Source organism: Henckelia pumila, chromosome 2, assembly GCF_033568475.1.
Source record: "Henckelia pumila isolate YLH828 chromosome 2, ASM3356847v2, whole genome shotgun sequence".
Taxonomy (NCBI): Eukaryota; Viridiplantae; Streptophyta; class Magnoliopsida; order Lamiales; family Gesneriaceae; genus Henckelia; species Henckelia pumila.
The window spans coordinates 12,068,999-12,092,154 of NC_133121.1; the positions used below are offsets into that span (position 1 = coordinate 12,068,999).

The 23,156-nt window shown below is 36.8% G+C and overlaps 2 protein-coding genes across 5 annotated transcripts; one reads left to right on the forward strand and one right to left on the reverse strand.

The window, feature by feature from the left end:
* The first annotated feature begins 7,470 nt into the window (after nucleotides 1-7,470).
* LOC140879788 (K(+) efflux antiporter 2, chloroplastic-like) lies at nucleotides 7,471-17,972 on the forward strand. Of its 2 annotated transcripts, none has more exons than XM_073283690.1 (21): nucleotides 7,471-7,698; nucleotides 8,786-10,468; nucleotides 10,632-10,803; nucleotides 10,909-10,999; nucleotides 11,269-11,405; nucleotides 11,511-11,570; nucleotides 11,690-11,809; nucleotides 11,996-12,064; nucleotides 12,245-12,310; nucleotides 12,538-12,627; nucleotides 12,874-12,978; nucleotides 13,085-13,213; nucleotides 13,540-13,749; nucleotides 14,249-14,398; nucleotides 14,830-14,883; nucleotides 14,981-15,039; nucleotides 15,650-15,716; nucleotides 15,788-15,964; nucleotides 16,062-16,118; nucleotides 17,089-17,163; nucleotides 17,573-17,972. In XM_073283690.1, the coding sequence occupies exons 2-21, from the start codon at nucleotides 8,868-8,870 to the stop codon at nucleotides 17,690-17,692; spliced, it is 3,609 nt and encodes a 1,202-aa protein (XP_073139791.1). In that variant the 5' UTR covers nucleotides 7,471-7,698; nucleotides 8,786-8,867; the 3' UTR covers nucleotides 17,693-17,972. The 2 variants fall into 2 exon arrangements, with proteins under 2 accessions (XP_073139791.1, XP_073139792.1); XM_073283691.1 differs by having other exon boundaries at nucleotides 8,812-10,468.
* A 203-nt stretch (nucleotides 17,973-18,175) lies between these two features.
* On the reverse strand, nucleotides 18,176-22,265 carry LOC140881317 (putative threonine aspartase). Of its 3 annotated transcripts, none has more exons than XM_073286523.1 (11): nucleotides 22,094-22,265; nucleotides 21,785-21,835; nucleotides 21,424-21,544; nucleotides 21,216-21,300; nucleotides 20,651-20,732; nucleotides 20,287-20,386; nucleotides 19,432-19,592; nucleotides 19,153-19,316; nucleotides 18,924-19,047; nucleotides 18,706-18,810; nucleotides 18,176-18,579 (listed from the first exon to the last, which is right to left on the reverse strand). In XM_073286523.1, the coding sequence occupies exons 1-11, from the start codon at nucleotides 22,235-22,237 to the stop codon at nucleotides 18,490-18,492; spliced, it is 1,227 nt and encodes a 408-aa protein (XP_073142624.1). In that variant the 5' UTR covers nucleotides 22,238-22,265; the 3' UTR covers nucleotides 18,176-18,489. The 3 variants fall into 3 exon arrangements, with proteins under 3 accessions (XP_073142624.1, XP_073142623.1, XP_073142625.1); XM_073286522.1 differs by having other exon boundaries at nucleotides 19,432-19,595; XM_073286524.1 differs by having other exon boundaries at nucleotides 19,432-19,595; nucleotides 20,236-20,386.
* Nucleotides 22,266-23,156: the final 891 nt, after the last annotated feature.

Consider the following 23,156-nt stretch of genomic DNA (forward strand, 5'->3'; position numbering starts at 1 on the left):
TGTCCGCTGAGAGCGTTGGGATAAAAATTATTCCTGTTGTGGATGAATTACCAGATGTATTTCCAGATGAGATTCCAGGTTTTCCTCCTGCTAGGGAAGTCGAGTTTGGCAAAGAGTTGATGACGGGTACTTCGCCTATTTCTCGAGCACCGTATCGTCTGGCTCCATCAAAGATGCGAGAGTTGAAGAATCAGTTACAGGATCTTTTGGACAAGGGGTACATTCGTCCTAGTGTATCTCCTTGGGGAGCTCCTCTTCTCTTTGTGAAGAAGAAGGATGAGTCTATGCGGTTGTGCATTGACTACCGACAGCTAAACCGAGTTACTGTAAAGAACAAGTATCATTTGTCTCGTATTGATGACTTTTTTGATCAGCTGCAGGGTACTTCGGTTTACTTCAAGATTGACTTGAGATCTGGGTATCATCAGATGAGAGTCCAAGATCAAGACATAGCCAAGACTGCATTCCGTACTCGCTATGGGAATTACGAGTTTCTAGTGATACCATTTGGATTGACTAATGCGCCGGCTATATTTATGGATCTGATGAACCATGTTTTTAGGGAGTATTTGGATAAGTTTATCGTAGTCTTCATTGACGACATCCTGGTGTATTTGCGCAATGCAGATGAGCATGTTTCTCACTTGCGGTTGGTACTGCAGACTCTTTGGGATGAGCAGTTGTATGCCAAACTGAGCAAGTGTGAGTTCTGGATGGATCGAGTGGTCTTTCTTGGCCATATCATATCCAGGGAGGGAATTTCTGTCGATCCGAGCAAGATTGAAGCTGTGCTTAATTGGTCGCGTCCGACAACGGTTGCTGAGATCCGTAGTTTTTTGGGTCTAGCAGTTTATTATCATTGCTTTATTTTGAACTTCTCTCAGCTAGCTCGACCGTTGACGCAACTTACCCGCAAGGGTGTTGATTTCGAGTGGTCCTCCGAGTGTGAGAAGAATTTTTGCGAACTTCGACGGCGGTTGACTTCTGCGCCGGTGTTGGCATTACCATCGGGATCTGAGGGGTATGTGGTTTACATAGACGCTTCTCTACAGGGGTTAGGTTGTGTCCTGACTAAGAATGGGCATGTGATCGCATACGCTTCTAGACAGTTGAAGTTGCACGAAGACAACTATCCAGTTCATGACTTGGAGTTGGCAGCCATTGTGTTCACTTTGAAGATCTGGCGTCATTATCTGTATGACGAGAAATTTGAGATCTTTACCGACCACAAGAGTCTCAAGTATTTGTTCACTCAGGCGGAGTTGAACATGAGGCAGAGACGTTGGATGGATTTGCTTAAGGACTATGATTGCGAGATTAAGTACCATCCGGGAGCTGCTAATCTCACTGCTGATGCTTTGAGTCGCAAGGTGCGACTATCCGCACTTCAGACTTGTTCGATGTCTAGTGCGATCGGTGACTGTTGTTCTTCAGGGTATACCTTCAAGCACAAGAAAGGTATGCAGAGTATCCAGATGTTTGCGATATTATCTGAGCCAGCTTTGTATTCGCGGATTCGGGATGCTGAGATGTCTGACTCGAAGACCCAGCATTTGGCTCGTCTAGCTAACGAGGGTAGCACGTATGGATTTCACTATCATTCAGATGGTTTTCTGTGTTTTTCTGGTAGTCTTGTTATTCCGGAGGATGAAGAGTTGCGAGAGGAGATCTTGTCTCAGGCACATCGCACTAAGTTGAGTATTCATCCGGGGAGTAACAAGATGTACAAGGATCTACGTACTCGATTTTGGTGAAAGAGAATGAAACGCAGTGTTTATCATTTTGTTTCGAGATGTTTGGTGTGTCAGCAGGTCAAGGCAGAGCACCGATGACCTGGAGGTTTGCTTCACAGTCTGCCTATTCTTGAGTGGAAATAGGAGTTTATTACGATGGATTTTGTGACCCATTTGCCGGTATCCTCGAGGAACTGTGATGCTATTTGGGTCGTGGTGGACCGACTCACCAAGTTAGCTCATTTCATTTCCTATAGCCGAGAGTACAATGTGGATCACATGGCTCGGCTGTACATTCAGGAGATCGTTCGACTTCATGGAGTGCCTGTGAGCATTGTCAGTGATCGAGACCCCAGGTTTACTTCTAGATTTTGGGGGAGTGTTCAGCGTCCGATGAGCACTACTCTCAGTTTGAGTACTGCCTATCATCCAGAGACAGATGGTCAGTCAGAGCGCACTATCCGTACTTTGGAGGATATGCTTCGTGCATGCGTCATGGACTTTGGTTCAGCCTGGCAGGATCATTTGTAATTGATTGAGTTCGCGTACAACAACAGCTATCATACTAGCATTGGAATGACACCTTTTGAGGCGTTGTACGGGCGATGTTGTCGTACTCCACTCTTCTGGGAAGAAGTGGGGGAGAGACAGGCTGAAGGACCAGAGTTAGTTTAGCAGACAGCAGATATTGTTGATCAGATCAAGAAACAGATTAAGATTGCACAGGATCGTCAGGCAAGCTATGCTAATACCAAGGTTAGGCCTCTGCAGTTTGATGTTGGGGAGAAAGTGTTTCTGAGAGTGTTACCTTTCCGCAGGATTCTCATATTTGGCCTTAAGGGCAAGTTGTCTCCCAGATTTATCAGTCCATTTGAGATTTTGGAGAGTATTGGCGATTTAGCGTATCGGCTAGCTTTGCCACCGTATCTGTCTAGTATTCACGATGTGTTCCACGTATCTCTGTTGCAACGGTATGTGGTAGATCAGTCTCATATTCTGCAGCCGTCTGAAGTTCAGGTGGATACGGACTTGACTTATGTTGAGAGACCTATTCGTATCCTGGATTATAAGGATAAGGTCTTGCGGAATAAAGTCATTCCTCTGGTTTTAGTTCAGTGGCAGCGCCGAGGTACTGAAGAAGCCACTTGGGAGCTCGAAAGCAGGATGCATTCAGAACATCCTGAATTGTTTTGATTTCATTTTCGAGTTGTATTCAGTTATAAACTCAGTTAACATTTGATTTGAATAAAGAAGGTTTCTGCATGTTGTTTTACTTTCAGTACTTAAGATCTGATTTTGAGGATGAAATATATTAAGTGGGGGAGAATGTAGTAGCCCGTACCCAATTAAAGTGATTATAATATTAATTAAGCAAATTGGGAATCAACCAGAACGGAAGCTCCGTTGGCAGGAACGGAAGCTCCGATGGAGATCGAAAGCTCCGGTGTGCAACGGAAGCTCCGGTAGTATTACGTCATGCATGACGTGTGAGACATCGGAAGCTCTGGTTTAGAACGGAGGTTCCGATTGCCCCTATCCGTTGGCAGCCAATCAAATTTTGACACGTGGCGGATAAGCGAGAACGAAAGCTCCGATGGCGCATCGGAGGTTCCATTTGTGTCCTATAAATATAGGGCCGAGGATTCAGATTTCTTCACCAATTCCGTGAGTTCTCTCTCTATTCTAGGCTTATTTTAGTAGTTCTAGCCTTCTTAGGCTTGACCCGGTGGTCGGCAAGGCGTTCGGGAGACGCAACGGAGTTGTGCCCTAGTTTTGGAGGCATCGACATCAAAGGGCTAACGACGGACGAAGGTATAGCTTTTGCTTCCTAAAAATATTTAGGAGTATGCAATAGCTTAGTTAAGGCTCTTAGAGCGCTTTAATGATATTATATCATTTGGCAGTGTAGTGCGGATTATAGGCGTGGACCTAGAGCTGGTAGAGCTTGCCTAGTATTTGAGGTACGAAAGTACTGTTCGAGATATCCTGACTGAGTATGCATGTATTATGTGACTGCATGATTTATATGACATGATTTTATGCTTCATACATTTGCATCTTGAGCTATCTCTTTTGAGATGTCTGTTAGTAGGGTTCTACCCTATCCTGTTAGTGGATGGACTTCTATCGATTTGGGTCCGGAGTATCCACTGGTTTTTGGTATATGAGCCACCTCCTGAAGCGACGACACAACGTGCTCCATACCAGGGCCCGATCTGTCTTTGTTATCTGATTCTTGACCTCTAGTCAGTAGGCGGTACAGTTGCATTCATGTATACTCATACTCTCGTGCTGAGCGTTTTATGCTCATGTCTCGTACTCTGTGTTTCTGGACACCCTATTCCATGGGGCAGGTTTGCGATTGGATGAGGCGGGTGGATCCAAGAGGGGCTAGGCAGTAGTTGGCCAGCTGGAGCTTCGCCTAGGATTTATTCTTTTGTATTGGGTTGATACAAGCTTTCGATTTGGTTGTATAAACTATTTGGGTATTTACAGTTTCCTTTCCTTGAGATTGTATATTGATTATTGTTTCCGCAGCTTATTTCTGGTTTACTATTTGATTAAGTTAATTGCATGTCTAAGTTCTATTTAGTAGGTGATCTCGGTAAGGATCACTACAGTTTATGAAGAAAATGTTACGACGATGTTACGATGAAAAAAAAAAAGAATGACGATGATATGATATGATATGATATGATACGATGAATGTTATGATGCATGAAAAATATTTTGATGTCGTATGTTTTTTGTGGTGATTACACGGGATATGCACTTCGGGATGAGTTCTGGAGCGGTTGTTCAACTATGGCTCACGGGATGGTTACACGGGGTATGCACTTCGGGATGAGCTCCGGAGCGGCTATCCAAAGAATGAAAGTTTAAGGGTGAAAGCCATATGCTTGTTGTACAACGACCATGATCACGGGAACCTATGATGTGCTCTTACGGTTGCCACAATACACATATATCATTACCCCAAAATGACAAGTTTTATGTTATGTTTATGTTTATGTTATGTCATTGTATTAAGTTTTATGTTTCATATATGATATATATATATATATATATATATATATATATATATATATATATATATATATGCTTGTTGACTCTTTAGACTCATTATACTTGATTGATGGAGTTGGATTTGAGATGTAATGAATTAAAAAGCTTGGTAGAATGGCTGAAGAGTCCAAGAGGCTAAGACATTGCATGACACGACAGTTTTGAATCTCTAACGTTTTTATAAAGTAAGAAGATTTTCATATGTTATTTATTTTATTTATGTATTTACATTATTTTATTCATGTTCTTTAAAGATCAGGATTTAATTATTTTCATTGTCAGTCTTTTAATGATGATTTTTAAGGATTTCAATCTTTAATCTTTTTAATGTTTATTTCAGTTTGATAGTTCTATATCGGTTCCTCGAATATATTATAGGTATTTTCTGTACATAGTTTATTTATTGAAACTCACATTCCCCTATCCTCTTAAGATTCTAAACTATTAGTTCTAAATCATTTTGTTAGTATTAAGTTTTGATGTGCCATATTTTAGCTCGTCTTTGCTTGTAGGGTCGCATCCGTGTTTCAAATATTTTGTGCATGTTAGATACAGAACTTTTATTGTTATCGTTTTAGATTTTTTAAATTTTATTTGGAATGTGGATCGAGTTAGTGCGATGCATTCCCTGCACTTTTGTTTTGAAAAATTTCCCCACACTTTTCCGCATCTACATTCTTGAAAATGTTTAAAAATACGGGACGTCACAAGAGGTACACAAGTACTGACTGAGGTATCCATAGAGTATGCATGCTTTATGTGACATGATATATCATATATATTTTATTGTTTTATATACATGTAGCATGTGCATATTTCATGTTGAGCATGTGTCTCCTTCAAGATAATCGTTCTAGTAGGGTCGATCAGCCCTACACTCTTGTTATACGATCTGACACCGAGAGTTATCGTGATGATAAAGGCCGAGACTACAGTGATCTAGATGAGTGCGTGAGATACCCAACGGATCGTACCCCATATGGTACTACTCACTCTTGGCGCCTAGTTCTGAGCATGTTTTGATAGTTGACCAGTTACCCAGTCACTTCACGTGCATGTATCACATCGATTTGTATATTCATAATTTAATTATTGGATGTTAGTCGTCACGTCCTTGGTTTTATCTTGGATACCCCACTCGACAGGGAAAAACTCAGGTTGGACGAGCTAGGATGATCAAGGCAAGGTTAGGAGCGGAGCCAGTGACTGCTTGAGAGGTTTAGTTCTGATTTCGTTGTTTTATGTTTGGGTTGTTCAAATACAGTTCTGTTTGTATAAGTTAAAACATGTTATGTTGTTGTTTCAGGATTATCGGTTGTATTATGTCGATTTGGTTTGTTTACTTGGTGTTAAGTTTTCGCAAAATATTTTTGTTGATTAATTTTTTTGTTTATGTTAATTGTATGCTTAAGTGCAAGCTGGTAGGTGTTCCGGGTTAGGTCACTACATATTTTAATTTTGACTTTTTTTATAATAATAATCACTTTATAGAAACATAATCATGCTCTCGTAGAAGCTACCACAGAATCTGAGTTAAACTTTATTTGGTTGCAGAAACTAATGAACTAAAACCTTTTTTTTTTAAAAAAAATATTTTTTCTTAAATATAATAGTTGGTTAGAATAGTTTTTTTTTTAAAAAAAAAAAGCTTTTTTTTTAACTAGAAATTCTATTTATTAGATGACAGTGTTTTTTTTTAAACAATCTCAAAAAATGTCTCAATCTTCTACTTCTACGTCTGTTTAAAACTAAAAAACTAAAATATTTTTTAATATTAGTTCGAATGTCAAAACTAAAGAGGATATTTGGCTGAGCTTATAAGCTCTACAAAACAGCTTATAAGCTGTTTTGGAGTTAGCTCTTCAAATCTGTTTGGTAAAATATTTTTCAAAAATCTTATAAGATGTCAAAATAAGCTGTTTTTAAAAAAGTAAGGTCGCCCCTATTTTTTAGAAAAAGATCTTTTTTTGATATTTTACTTATTCATATCATCCTTATATATTTTATTAAATACCCACCATGCCCCCTACCCATCATTTTACATAATTTATCAAATTTTTTAAAAATTAAAATATAAAATAGTTTTATTTTTTTAAATATATGTTTAAAATTTATGATAAAATTCTAAAACTATTTTATTTATATATATACATATATAACTATTTACATTACATTCATAGTATTATATTTTTTTTTTGGTAATTTTGACAATAAAAAAATCTTATAATACCAAACACATCAACATATTTAAATTGTTAAAAATAATTTCATCCAAACACTTTATCATCTTATTTTTAAAATAAGACCTGACAACTTATAAGCTTCTAAAAACAGCTTTTAGAGCCCGTTTGAATTTCATAGACTTTTTTTAATTAAAAAAAGTATTTTTTAAGCACTTAAATGAGCATCCAAATATCTTATAAACTAAAAAAACACTTTTTTTTTTATTTTTAAAAAAGTGCTTTTTTGGTCTGAATTTTGATACCAAACAAACCCTTAAACTCTAAGAGCTTATAAGTTGTTTTTAATAAGTTTAACCAAACAACCTATAAATCTATTTTTTTTACAAAAGAAACTTGCTACTTTATTTTTTTATTATTTTTTCAAGGCAAAAGATATTTTGACAATTGACAAATGTTATTCCTCAAACGGACAGTTGTCTCCTCAGATTCTTTCTTCCAGAACAACTACCTTCTCACCAATTGCAAAGGACAAACAAACTACACAAAAAGGTCGTGATTTCACGGCCTCCGCACATTTTTTTTGTATTTAGATTCACTTGTTTATCCTCACGCCAAATCCCAGTTCATTTAACAAAATATACGAATATTCCCAGTGAACCTGTTGATGAATCCGTGCCCCTTGCTTCTTCATCATCAAGCTTCTTACGTCTGCTTCGGTAATCCCATTTTTACTCATTTTTCTTGGAGTTGTGTGTGTATCTTGCTTCATTCTGGAGTTATTTTTGTGGGTTTTTGGTGGGGAGTTGATTCGTCCAGCCCACTGTTTCTGCCAGTTTAATGTAGTTTATTGAGTAAGGGTGGTACGAATAAATTCAATTGTGAGCTTAAGCTTCTGAACTGCAATTGAATTGATGTAGATTATGTTCGTTTAGAAGGGTGCATGCAGTAAGTGTAAATACTCTGTGCTAGTTACTGAGTGGTGGAGGTGTGGGGGTTGGGACTTGGGATGTAGTTTGGGTCTTTTCACCTTATATTTATGTTGGTATTAATCTGGATTAGTATACTGCAATGAAGTTATGTGGAATGGCGAATTGCTTTCATTCTAGATGATTCACAAAAGGCTGAAACCCTGTGATCATAGAAAACTGAAAAAAAAAAAAAAAAAACTTGAAACACCCTGTGTTTTTCATCACAGATTCTTCCCTTGTCCTAATTCCAAAGCTGATGATTTCAAAGTTCTAGAACTGTAAACTCTATTTCTGTCTCACTGTCTACATATATAAACTTTTACTAGGAACATGTAGCACACATTGCATGCGGTTAGGATATAAATAATTATGTTGTTTTCGTTTAATTGGATTAAATAGTTTGTGGTTGTAATTTTTCAATGAAGGTTATTTTGCCTTTTTTTTGGTGTTTTAAATATGTATTTTTTAGTTTGATGTTTATGGTTATTTTGTAAAGAAACATTGGTGAAGCCCCAAAGAGATTCATGTTTAATAAATCAAGTTATTCAAAAATATGAATAATATTAAAATATAACAAGATTTGCACTGAAATAAGTTTGATCATGATCAATAAAAAAGATGAAATTAATAAAAATCAAACTTCTATTTTTCACCTTAAGCTTTGAGAACTGTTTGGAAAAGAAAAATCCTGCGGTGTATAAATCTTATTGAATATGCCTCATATTCATGTTCCATAGTAACAATGAAACATCTCTTATTTATGCAGTTAAGTTTTTGATGTACTGTACTTATTGTGATTTGGTAGAGTTGTATCTTTCTTTTTACTCCTTTTCAGGTTGATCTAGTGCTGGTAATTTTCAGGAAATCAAAGAAGAATACGCAGATGATTATGTGTTTTCCATCATAAAAGGAAAAGAATGATGGATATTGCATATCATATATCTCAACCCAATGTGACTCACCGTGGTGAAGTTGCAAGTTGCAGGGTACAGGAAAAGTTAAATATGCCCACGAGCTTAAAATATAGAGGTTTTAGTTGTAACTTGTTTGGAGATATGGGACTAGTTCCTAAAGGTTATTTGGGGAAGAAATTGAAGAAAAACATTTTGTGTTGCTCTAGCACAGGCTGTACAAGAATTTTGGGCAATCCGAGGTTGTGGTATAATGATGCCAATTCTTATCCATTTTACAACTGTGGCACTATTTTTAAAATGTCAAAGCATGTTATTTTACCTCATTGTCAGGGGAATGATTCGATTGCTTATGTAAATGATAATGCTAGAGACACTGAATTGATTGAGAGTGGCAATAATGGAGCTAGCCTTGTGTCTGATGATTCCAAAGAAAGGTCGGGGAAAGAAGAAACTGAAATTCTTGGTTTGGATGAATTGAGGGAGGTGCTGCAGAAGGCACTGAAAGATTTGGAAGTTGCGAGGTCTAATAGTATCATGTTTGAGGAAAAAGCCCAGAGTATATCAGAAGCTGCTATAGCACTTAAAGATGAAGCTGTAAAGGCTTGGGACGAGGTAAATATTTCGCTGGGTAATATTCAAGAGATACTGAATGAAGAGGCTATTGCTAAAGAAGACGTTGAGAAAGCAATGACAGGCCTTTCTTTGGCTGAGGCAAAACTCCAAGTGGCAGTTGATTCACTGAAAATTGTGAAAGAGAACAACGGTTCTCCGAAAGCATTGAGAGAAAGTGATTCAGATGATGACAATGGAATCGAAGCATCAAGTTCATCCATGGGAGATGATGAAGTGCTTTTGGCTGCTAAGGATGAAATAAGTGAGTGTCGCAGTCATTTAGAAAATTGTGAGGCTCAGCTCAAAAGGTTACAAAACAGGAAAGAGGAGTTGCAAAAGGAATTGGACAGGCTGAACAATGTTGCAGAGCAGGCACAGATTAAAGTGTCTAAAGCAGAGGAAGACGTTGCCAACGTTATGCTTCTTGCAGAACAAGCTGTTGCGTGTGAACTGAAGGCCGCACAAAATGTTGATGACGCTGAGATTGCATTACAAAGAGCGGAGAAGAAACTTTCCTCTTCCAAGGGTGATGCTGTAGATTCTGCAGTTGAGGACAGTGTTGCTGGAGAGATATCTCAAGAAAAATCTGAAGATGGCATTCTTGAGGAACGAGAGGCGCTAGCTGAAGTTGCTGAGATACTTGAACGTTTACCCCGTGGCCAGTTAGAGGAACTAATCTTGTCAGATGTGAGTGATGGAGAGAACGAAAAGTTGAGCCTGGACATTCCAAAAGACCCTGAAGCAGATGCAGAGAAGTTGAAAACAATTCAAAGTAAGATACAGGAAATGCAGAAAGAAGCAACAAGAGAGGGTTCACCTTTGACCTCTCCAAAAGCATTGATAAAAAAATCCTCTCGGTTCTTTTCGGCCTCATTTTTCTCTTCTATAGAGGGGGAGGAGTTCACACCAGCTTCAGTTTTTCATGGTCTTGTAGAGTCTGCTAGAAAGCAGCTGCCAAAGCTGGTGTTTGGGTCCCTGCTTGTTGGAGCTGGGTAAGGTTATTATTTATTGGCAATTTTCGTACAATTGCCAGAAATACATTAATTTATTTATATAAATTGACAGAAGCAATTATGTTTTTATAATAATGCAAATAATTCGCTTCATTTTAGCTTTGTTTTAATGGTAAATATTTTTTTTTGAAATCAAACACAGTATTGCCTTCTATGTCCAACGGGGTGGAAGGGTTGCTCAGCTATTTCAGCAGCCAGATATTATCAGTACCAGTATTGATGAAATATCAGCTACTGCAAAGCCTCTAGTTCCACGCATTAAACAGCTTCCCCAGAAAATGAAGAAACTGGTCGAAATGCTTCCTCATCAAGAGGCATGACTTAGTTTCCTTTCCATGTGGTTTATGGGAACCCTTTATTTCTTTGTTCATGCTAGGGGATACTACCCCAGTTTGTAATTTTAATTATCTTCCTTTCAGATAAATGAGGAGGAAGCTTCCTTATTCGACATGCTGTGGTTACTACTTGCCAGTGTTATATTTGTACCTCTTTTCCTGAAAATTCCTGGAGGTAAACTGAAAGTGAGTGTGTTTGCTCCCAGACCCCACTAAAAAAAAAACGAGACGCGTTCTAGAAAGCCTCCATACATACTAAATAGCGAACCATGCCAAAATCTGTCGTCATCATCCTTTTTTAGCAAATCTTAATGATCTTGATCCCACATTCGTGATGTTCTTAAATTCGATCATGTCCATGAATCAAATAGCCATCGTTCCAGCATTGATTAGGCCAACACAATTGCTGTTATTGATGTCTCTTCTGTATGTTGCATAATGTAGGCAGTCCTGTTCTTGGATACTTGGCTGCTGGAATCTTAATTGGACCTTATGGTCTATCTATTATCCGTAATGTACACGAAACGAAGGCAATAGCTGAGTTTGGAGTTGTCTTCTTGTTATTCAATATTGGTCTTGAGGTAGGGCTCACAAAGTTTCCAAGTTTGAATTTTGCGGAAGTATCACCTTCACGTGCACAATTATAAGTGATGAGTGGCAATCCATGACAAATTGCTTTTCTGCAGCTCTCTGTTGAAAGGCTGAGTTCCATGAAAAAATATGTTTTCGGACTGGGTTCTGCACAGGTGACCGAATATGAGTTGTGACTTGTTAATGCTAACTCATATCTGTCTTCTGATATCAACTCTGAACACCAATTCCCTGTTCAAGACTTCTTCTCTCTAAGGTGCATGTACAAACGCAGGTCTTGGTGACAGCTGTTGTTGCTGGCCTGCTAGCTCATTTTGTTGCTGGTCAGCCTAGTCCTGCTGCAATTGTCATCGGGAATGGCCTTGCATTATCTTCAACTGCTGTTGTCTTGCAGGTAAACATAATTGAAGCAGTGTATGTGCAAGTCTTTATGGAGTTATATATTGAGCCTCCTTTTCTAACGGGCTTTCTTGTAATATTTTGCTTTTTTGGTAGTTTGTTTTATTGCGTGCCACCTGTCAAGAATTCTAGTATTATCGCTCCAAAGATGTTTGTTATGTTTTATTTGGGATATCTATAGGTCCTGCAGGAACGTGGTGAGAGCACATCACGCCATGGCCGAGCCACTTTTTCTGTATTGCTCTTTCAGGTGTCTGCATTCTAATCTTTGAGTATTATTTTTCATATTTTCTCTCATCTGCTATTATTGGGCCCCCTTGTCTTACCAATGCTTGTGTTTTGTAAACTTCTTTTACACCCACTCCGTCAACCTCCATTTATGAGCTTTGGTGGTAAATATTTATACAGGCTATACATTTTCGCTTTTCAGGACTTGGCTGTGGTAGTTTTGCTTATCCTGATTCCACTTATATCACCAAGTTCATCTAAAGGAGGGGTAATAAATTTGCTCTGTTGATTATGGATTGAAAAGATTTGTATGACATGATGTCCTATCTGCATATTTTTATTCTTTTTTATGGTTATGCTAATTAATGTTGTTCATAAAAGCAACTTTGTTCACAGTTGTTTATTGCACTCCTTGATTTTGTATGCTTGTTATATTAATTGTAAGAACCAGCTATTATCTGTTGATACTGTTGCCAATATTTCTATGGTTTTTAGGTTGGTTTCCAAGCCATTGCCGAAGCACTTGGACTGGCAGCCGTGAAGGCAGTTGTAGCTATCTCAGCAATAATTGCTGGAGGCCGCTTGGTAAGCAATTATCATCTTCTGACACATTAGAGCACCCTTGCGTTTGGTCCTAGTTTATTTTTTTGGCTTTAACGGAGTCATTTTAACAAAATGTATGAATAGAGCTTCTATGATATCTTTGTTATCAAAGTACACACAATGTTTTCATGTGACTGTAGGGAACTTGAATTTTCTCCCGTATTATGTGGTAGTTGCTTATTATACGTATATTTTTGTAACGAACAAATTGTGTTCTGTTCCTTCCAGCTTCTTCGACCAATTTATAAGCAAATTGCAGAGAATCAAAATGCGGAAATTTTTTCTGCAAATACTCTTCTCGTTATCTTAGGGACTAGTCTCCTTACTGCCAGGGTAAGAGAACTCTAGTTTTTGGATGTTATTCTATGTGCTCATCTTAGTCAAGTAGCTTGTGAATTTTCTAAATAATTATGATACAGTTTATTTGTGATTAAAACAGGCTGGCCTTTCCATGGCTTTGGGAGCATTTTTGGCTGGTTTGCTTTTAGCGGAAACCGAGTTTTCCTTGCAGGTTGAATCTGACATTGCCCCATACCGCGGTCTTCTACTGGGTCTCTTTTTCATGACGGTATACTGTTTAATTAGGAGTGCGTGTGAATCCTATCATCGATTGTTTGATTACATTTCACTGCTGATTTACGTTTGCCTCTGGGAGTTTTTCTTGTAAATTTTGGATTTATTCCGTGTATCAGTGACTCAGTGTATCGTCTTAGAAAATATTGCCTCACATAATGTGTGTTTCAGAACTTTCCATTTCTTGGGATTGTATCTTATTTCTTATACATTTGAATGTTTACATGGAATTACTCCAATTGCATCATGTTTAATTTTATATCTTTTTTACATAGGGCACTACCCGCCGTTATGACTCAAAGCATGTATAATATGTTCCAGGTTGGGATGTCCATTGATCCAAAACTTCTAGTTTCGAACTTCCCAGTTGTTATTGGAGCATTAGGACTTCTAGTTGTCGGCAAGACAATCTTGGTCGTGCTAGTTGGAAGGATTTTTGGTATTTCAATTGTATCAGCAATAAGAGTTGGTCTTCTGCTTGCCCCAGGTGGAGAATTTGCGTTTGTAGCTTTTGGTGAAGCAGTTAATCAGGTTTGACTCTCACGTATTATGTGTGATTTCAGAAGTTTTGCTGCTTAGCTTATGTGGTTCACTTGAAGCGTTAAATTTCTGGAATATCTTTTGTAGCTCTTGTATCTCAGAAATAGAGTACTAAACTTATTTCTTGTTCCTTAGAAATATTTTAACACTTCAAGAAATGCTGCATCATGACAATGAATTTAGTATATTGAAAATCAGGCTGATCATGTTTTTCCACTTCCACCAACAATATAATTCTTCTACAAAAAAGAAAGAAATTAGCGCCATATGCACTTGTTTAATGTTTTTTGTTCCTCCCTTATTCCTGTCAAGCAGCACTGTCTTTCCTCACAGGATTATAACTTATTGATAGAGAGAGAGGCATGCCTATCTGATATTCGGTACTAGAGCTCAAGTAATAGAAGGGCGCACAGTCATAAAATGAGACTTGAAAATCAAAGAAAATCATTAACATTCTATTATTTCAACCAATTCTCTGGCCTTCTTGCAGGGTATAATGTCTACACAAATGTCGTCGTTGCTTTTTCTTGTGGTTGGAATTTCCATGGCCCTCACACCATGGTTGGCTGCTGGAGGCCAATTGATTGCCTCAAGGTTTGAGCTGCATGATGTCCGGAGTTTATTGCCCGTGGAAAGTGAGGTAGATTGCTGTAACATTCTGTCATTACTGAATGTGCCAGCTTAAAACGTGTTGGCACCGTTTTCTTTAGATTTGCTTGAACTTATTGTGTTTCCCATCAAGTTGGCATTCTCTGATGACTACTAAATGATGGTGGTAGAAACTATTTTGGTCTGACCACGTGGGTCACCTATGCAATTTGAGTTGATGGAAAAAATTCACAACTTAGTTTATTATTTTAGGTGTCTTTCTTCATTAATCCAGCATATGAAGTCCCTTGGGTTGCTTGGTTTTTACATTGCATAATCAATTATTCTACTTAAATATTTCCTCCTATGAGATGATATCATAAATAATGCAAGCAATATGTTTTACCCTCAAGCATCTTCACATTTGTTTCAGTGTTCTTTGTATCCCAATGAAATATTATAATATTTTCCTGGTTTCTTCAGACAGATGATTTGCGAGATCATATAATTATATGTGGTTTCGGACGAGTTGGTCAGGTATTGCACATATCCAAGTGGTTATCACCTATCATGTCTGTGAATCTAATACTAAATTAGTCCTATGCTTATCTGATTTTTGTTGCGTATCTTTCAGATTATAGGGCAGCTTCTTTCTGAAAGACTGATTCCATTTGTTGCACTTGATGTCAGAAGGTGTAATTCCTTTTCCCAAACTCTATTAACTACACAAAATAATTTCTGTGGCAGAAAAAGTGATTGGGTAGAAATCCTCCTATTGCCAGAAGTGAATTTCTCGCTGTTTGCCATTGATAGTTTTCAGAGAGCTGGTATTTGTAGATAGACTATACAAGTTTTTTTTTTTTGACAAGATAAACTATACAAGTTAAAGTACTTGAAGTTGTGGACAGACGAGGTCATAGTTTCACAAGTATTTTCAACAACTAAAGGTAGTTGATATAGGGTGGCGGGTTGTGATTTTTATGTTGGTCGTGAAATCAAAGATAGTTTTATTCTGATCTGAATGTTCTGCATGGTATCTTCCTGTCTCGATTCTTGAGAGAACGTGTTTCGTGCTTGGGGAGTAGTTTATTTTGGTTTGGACATGTCGCTCTAAATTTATCGATCACCTTTATGTGCAACTTGCCATTACCGACTCTAGAACTAGCTACCAATTCAAAAGGTAGCTAAATAGGAACGACCAACTAGCTAAATTGGATGTGTCTTGTTCCTCACATGCATGGTGTGTAAAAGACACGGTTGAACTTTACATTTGAACGCTTATTTTCAAGTGTTATCATTGCAGCGACCGAGTCGCTGTTGGTCGGGCACTTGACCTTCCTGTATATTTTGGTGATGCTGGAAGTCGAGAGGTAATTTTTTATTAAAGGTTGATTATGGTGCATCTGAAAAATAAGTCAGTTTGTAAACTTATGGTTTCCAGGTTCTTCATAAGATTGGAGCCGAAAGAGCATGTGCTGCGGCTGTAACTTTAGATAGTCCTGGAGCAAATTATAGAACAGTTTGGGCTCTAAGCAAGTATTTTCCCAATGTCAAAACTTTTGTCCGTGCTCATGATGTTGATCATGGCCTCAACTTAGAAAAGGCTGGAGCAACAGCGGTATTTTACGGCTTTTGGGCTCTAGCAGTTAAAATTCTTTAGAGGAATTCATGCTCTTTAAAATATCATTCTTTCGCAAATAACAATTTTGTGACAGGTTGTTCCCGAGACTTTGGAACCAAGTTTGCAGTTAGCAGCTGCTGTCCTTGCACAAGTAAGTAAACCAACCGTGATATAATTGTTACACTTTGAGACCAGATCTGATTCATTGGAATAAATTTGTTACCATCTAGGTTGAGATAAAACTGTTGAGGGTGAGTTTGGATACAAAAGCTTGTTGCTTAAAAAAACACTTAAATAAGTCCATTTTTTAAAGTGCTTTTAGTAAAAAGAGCAGAAGCGGCTTTAGTGTTTGGATAAATATTGAAAAATGTTTTTTTTTGTAACAAATTAAATAGAAGTAGAAACAAAAGCAAAAGCCAAAAACCAAAATTTCTGGCTTCTAAAAAAGCATTTAAACAGCAGTTTTTTAAAAAAAAAACTGCTGTTGTAACCAAATCTCTAAGTTTATAAGAAAAAACATTTTTTGGTGGGCTTCCGCAACCAAACACACTCAAAAAAAACTGATGTTGTAACCAAATCTCTAAGTTTATAAGAAAAAACATTTTTTGGTGGGCTTCCGCAACCAAACACACTCAAGTTTGTTTTATTGTGATTTGGTTGGAGCAATTTCCTCCTTTTTTATTCTAATATATTTTTGTTTGAATCGGATATAAATTGATTTTAAAAGAGAGTTGGTTGTTGGACACACCCTTTGGATGTTCAATATATATGATGAAATATAATTTTTTCCTGAAAATAAAAAAAATTAGAAGATGCATAAATTTAAGAGTGACATCACATATTTGATGTAGAAAATTAGTTCGTTTTGGGCTCTATTGCTTAAAAATGTTAAGAAGAGTTTGTAGGGAGATGTGGCTTTTTGGCCAAACCACTACTATCTTCTCACGGAAGAATTGATTCATTTGACCCCAGTCAAATCTATGTCCTTGTATAAATGAAGATGAACCTTTATGTATGGTGATCATAAATTGGGTTTTTATCTATTTCAAATCATGTATTGGCTGTATACTTGGCTTGCTTATTCAAAAACTTTTGTCGCTAATGACTGCACGTTATTTTAGGCTAAACTGCAGACATCAGAGATAGCTGCTGCAATAAACGAGTTTAGATCTCGCCACCTATCTGAGCTTACTGAGGTATGCAACATTATGTATTTATTGTTAATTAACATCAAATTGTTGGAAGTCTCGTTTCCTACACAAGGTCTAAATTACATTCTCGTTACCAGTCAAGTTTTTATTTCCATTGCGATGGAGTCGCTACATGTCCATCGTTTCATGTTGGAAACTTGAGCTTTTTTTCTGAATTTCACATCAGTTAGAACTGGAAAATGAAAATATTATGATGTCATTTGAGAATTCCTTCTTACAACAACATGGCAAGGAGTGTGAATCAAAGTATTAGGCTTAGCGTAGAGTGTCTGTCATATCTTTAGGCCTAAACTCTTGTTCATGTGATTTACTTTCATATTATTTTGTTAGGAAAGATCTTAGAAGTATTTTGATGTTTTTTAATAAAATTCTTTGCCCCTCTCTGTCTCCCCAGCTTTGTGAGGCAAGTGGAAGCTCTCTTGGTTACGGCTTCACTCGAGTTAGTAAACCTAAGCCTCAACCTTCTGACTCTTCCGACGAGAACCAATTCAATGAAGGAGCATTGGCAATATGACTCGTCACACAGTATATACGCGTAGGGTGACAATATGATTTTGTTTAAAGTTGCGACGGTTGGGAGCAAAAACATGATGGTATATATATTTACCACCTTGGTAAAAAAAGGAAAAAAAAAATGTACAGAGACATAGCAGCAGAAATTCATTACACTAAGAACTAATGAATGATGAATCAAACATTAATTCTGGAAAATTTGGGCATTGGATCCTGGTTTTGACCGGATTTGTATTTTTATTTGCCCTCATTATTCTTTGATTGTTAACTTTGAGTGTTAATTATGTCCCTCGTGTTTAATGCAAATTATTTTACTCTAAAATTGAGTGATTTAATACTTTAAATTCTTTTGATTGGTACGGAGGGATAATACAAAGTGATTGTACCATCATATCAATGTATTTTTGGTGTATTTATGTCCCGTGGTTATTATTCTTATGCGTCACGTGTCTTGAAAAACAGAATCAAGAGTTTGTATAATTTGTAATAAAATATCAGGTCTACGAAGGTGGTAATCTACATAGAAATTGTCAAAATTATGCAAGCATTAAGCCCTCAGGTTTATTACCAATGGGATCATATCTAAGCACAAAATTAAAATACATTATTTCAGACTCCAAATAAATACAAACGATAGACCGACATTGGAAGCTCGAAATGATTTCAGGCTAGATCTCTGGTATCCTAGATCTTTAGTTCCGCATGTTTCGACTTTCGAGCATAAACTGATCAGCGAGTTTCTCATCTGTGTATCAAACCATTTCTTTCGAGGTACATGCACTGCGATATTTTGTGACACTACAAATTATGGCTGGCTAGATTAACTCGTGCAGCAAAGTGATCTACTCCAGTTTGTTGCTGTAGCCTTGTATTACGCAGGATGGATACCTGTTAAGAATGAAATAATAATTGCCCGTAAAAGAACAGCAATCCAAATGTCATGGCATGAAACACTACATCATCTGAAAAAAATAAATTCGTATGGAGATTGATCATAAAGAACTTTTAGTGTACCTTTGGCCGCTCCATAGAATTCCCAAAATAGCCTACTCCAAAGGAAGAGGAAGTATAGGCAGCAACAAATTCTACAGCTTTCAGTGACATGGAAGCATCAGGAACCTACAAAACCGACCAATTAATGAGGAATTATCATTGTACAAGCTTCCTTCGGCTGTTCAGAGACTTTATTGGTTCACAAAATAAATATCAGATGTACGAGTCAGTAATATCACCATTGCAGGAGAAACCTCCGCTTGCACTAGTAAAACTCCAGCACTTTTCTCACCGCCACATTGATCATCCCTATGAAAAGAATGTAAAACTTTCGCGCAAGCGGACACTGGACCACTCTGGGACCTGCAATAATGAAAAGTGCTTAGGGTTCCCTTTTTACATAGATTGTAAAAAATTGTCTGTAAACAACCAAAATAAAAATATTAAGAAACCAATTGAAGAACATACAATGAAGATGATACACAGCATTCACGGGCAGTAAATCCTTTCATTAGGTGCTCTCCCGCACCACTCACACAGCAACCAACAATAAACGGAGCACCAAAAGGGCCCTTTGAGGATGCCCAACAACCCGAACCATACGTTGCTGCCAATCCCACACGACCTTTAACCTGGACAAATAATCAGGATATGTTTCAATCAGTGAAACTTGAATAAATGAGAAACAACAGAAAGAGTGATTACTTAATAAGGGCTGGATTCAAGTTTTTTTTAAACATGTATCACCTTAAGGGCAATACCTCCACTTGAGGCTCCAGCAGCTATATGTCCCTTAGAATCTACACAAATTACTCCAACTGTATCTGCTATCATGTCCTCTTCTAGCATATTGGGTGTAGACAGTTGAATACCGCCTTCCCTAACTTTTGAAAGATCGTATGTTTTCTCTACTGATGGGATAAAGAAGATACTTAATCACAAAGAAAATGCACAAGGCAAATTTTCCATGAACTTGCACGTGCCTTAGAGATGGAATATAAAGCTTATGGTTTCCATTTTTAAAATCATTGAACACCAAGCAATAGATGTGATGCAAAGTGTTCTATGAGCTAGGCACGGAACTTTTTAGAACACAGACAATGAGGCATATCCAAGCTAGAGGATGTAACTCTGAACCCGGCAGCATAGAAGATGTAGGGAAGTAAAAAATGAACACCACAGATACATTTGTAATTTTCTTCAAATTTCTAAATTAGTACAGTAGTCCACTCCAACGAGAGTGATTTTCAGTGGTCTTTAAATTTCAGAAGCTAGCCCTACATAATTTTCATGACCGGAATTCAACGTTTTGCATTCTTACACCTCTGCTTTGCCAATGATGTATATGGTAAATATGACGACACAGTTAAAACCATGGCATTGCATTATGCATTATGCATGTGATAAATAGCGCAAACAAAGATGAGGAATTAATTCACCCAGCAGATGTAATCATGCTTTCTGACAAGAGCTAAAAGGAGATGACAATGTGAAAACGCAAGAATGTGTTACAGCAAACATGATATAAATACGTTTCTGTGGTAAATTAACACATCTTAGAAGGTACAATGAAAAATTTTGAATCAAATGATGCTTCCAGACCTATGCATCCTTCTGTAACTGAGTTGGTCAAAGCTTTGGCATCATCAAGCATTTCTTTGTATCTTTTCCATTGAGTTTTTGTCTTTCCAGTCACCAGCCACTGCAATAAGTTTTGCAAAATAAATAACTTTTGAATTGAAATCAAAGGCTTTCATTTTTTAAAAAAAAAGTGAAATGAAGTATTTCATGTAATTTTCAATTTTTTAATTTTTAAATGAAATGAAGTATTTCATGTAATTTTCAAATTTTTTTATTTTTAAGCGAAATGAAGTATTTCATGTAATTTAGAACAAAATTAAAATAAATGTTTGAAGGATGTATTATTTTAAAGCATAGCTGAAACAGGCAACTATAGATATGATACCTCATTGACCTCTGCTATAGTTTCATCTGCAACAACACCTTTGGACTTTGCCCATGCAAGGCATCCTTCACCAACCAAAAACCTGCAACACAAATTTCTCTAAGTAACCCATGATTACACCTATTCAAACATATGATTCCGCCTCCCAAAGAATCCATGAACATACGTCAGATAATAAACAACAATAGACAGAGGGCAGAGCGTTACTCGATGCTCTTGTGCCATAAAACAAATTTTCACACTTCCTATAAATAATGTACAACACTGCAACTGTCTAATTAGTGAATAAGACAAAAAAGACAACAGGAATTTCCAGTCAATGAACACCAGGGCAAATCGTATTTGAAAGAAGTAGGTCACATGAGAAAAAATGATACAAGACATGATGATGAAGCCATTTGTCTAATTCAGAAATTTAAAAAGACATGTACCATTCAATGTCTATAAAGTGCATCGACACAAGTATTCACTTCCAGAGAAGCCAACATTAGAAAAGGTGCAGTTGAAAGTGCAAAATGATTATTAGACTATATATGTTCAAAGGACCAATAGAAAGCGAACATACATGGGACTTATCCGACCTAGAAGTGATGAACCCATCATCTGTTCTTTGACCAGCGAAACAGCTATCTGGATTGGATTTCTAACACCTGGTAACCATCAACTTCACAAGAATGTAACACATTAATGAAAACAGCGGGTAAATGTTTACATCAGTAGCAATTTTCTTATCTTCAAGTTAAAACACAACTCAATGTTTTCAAGCAGAGTACCTGGCACTGCCCCCACAGCACCAAAAGCTCCAGATCTGCCATCCATTATACTAGCATCACATTCTACATGCCCATCCTCGGTCAAATTTGAGCCTCGCCCAGCATTTGTGCAAGGATCATCCTATCAAAAACCATGTTTCTGTAAATTAGAATTTAAAGAGACCACTAAAAGGTATAAAACAATTTCCTACGTTAGAGTGAATCAATTTTTTGAATTATAACACAGGAAAATGAATAGGAAAAGATTGAAAGATTATCGTACAGTTCAAATATTTAGACAAAACACCACAACTATATATATCTATTCTCTACCGCATTACAAAAAGCCATTACAAAAAGGGTTTTAAAAAATCATCTATACCTCCAGAACTTGAATTGCAGCTGCAACAGCATCTATACTCTCGCCAGATCCCTGAACCAGAAAATAAAAAATAAAAAATCAAGCTTCTTAACAAGATTGAAAAATGCAAAATCAACATCAAATTCAGATGCTTCAGAGCATAATTGTCGACCGACAAAATCAAATATCATCTTCAAAAATTCTACTCAAAATTATTCAGAAAACAAGTGCAGAGCACCATTTCTCTCAGCAAAACATACAGCCACGAAAACATTTGAGTCACCGAAAATTTGAGTTGCTTTTCGCGTAAGATTTATTTTCAAAGAATACCTTTCGGAGAATAGAAGCAGCGGCAAAGCAGGCGCGTTTCATGGCCGTTCGGAGCGCCTTCTCGTTTGACGGCGCGTGAAATCCCGCGCCTACGTGAACGGCGACGAAGAATTTGGAGTGCTGATCGCCTTCTTCGCAAGCCATCCAGGTTAATTCAGTCTGTGTGAGACTATAATAAACCATGAAATTCTACTTTGGTAAAGATGTATAATAGTAATTTTATTTTGATATAATATAATTTGACCATTCCAATAAAAGGTAGTTTGATTAATTATAAATTATTGTGTAAAGTTGCACCTAAAAACAAAAGATTGATGTTACATGTACAACGAAATTTGTACAACAAATCTCACACACAACAAATTTAATACAATAATTTAATTTATCAAAATCTCGCGATAAAATAGCAAAATCTCACGATATTATTGTTGTAAATATCGTTGTACACGATATTTGTTATACCTTTAACATTTTTCAAAACAAAAAAAGGTCTCAAGTATCAATTATACGATAAGAATCTTGATCGTTAAAGATTAATCAAAAAATCTCGTGAGACGTCTTAATAATCAATTTTGCGAGAAAAATCTCTCATTCGATATTATTTTTTATACAAAAAATATTTTTTTAATTATAAATAGGAATCAAAAAGTATTTCGAGACGATTTCAATTATCAATTTTACGATAATAATCTCTTATTTGAGATATTATTTTTTATGCAATAAATATTAATTTTTATTGTAAATATAAACATGGTTGATCCGTATAAAAATTACAATAGACGAAAGAAAACATATGGTTAAGTATTTAAGGACTAAGTGAATTTTAACTATTGGTTAGTTTATAATTGTATAAGATGATAATGAAGTACTAAATAGTTATGATGAATACTAATATCATGTTTGAATAACCTTAAATAAATATTATGTCATGAAGAGTCGATTAGTTAAAAATAATATACATTTTTTTTAAGGGGGTGGGAGGGCTCGAACTCGAACCAATTCATGGGAAATACAAGGTGAAACCATTGGGGCAAGCCCCAGTTTCAAATAATATACATTGATG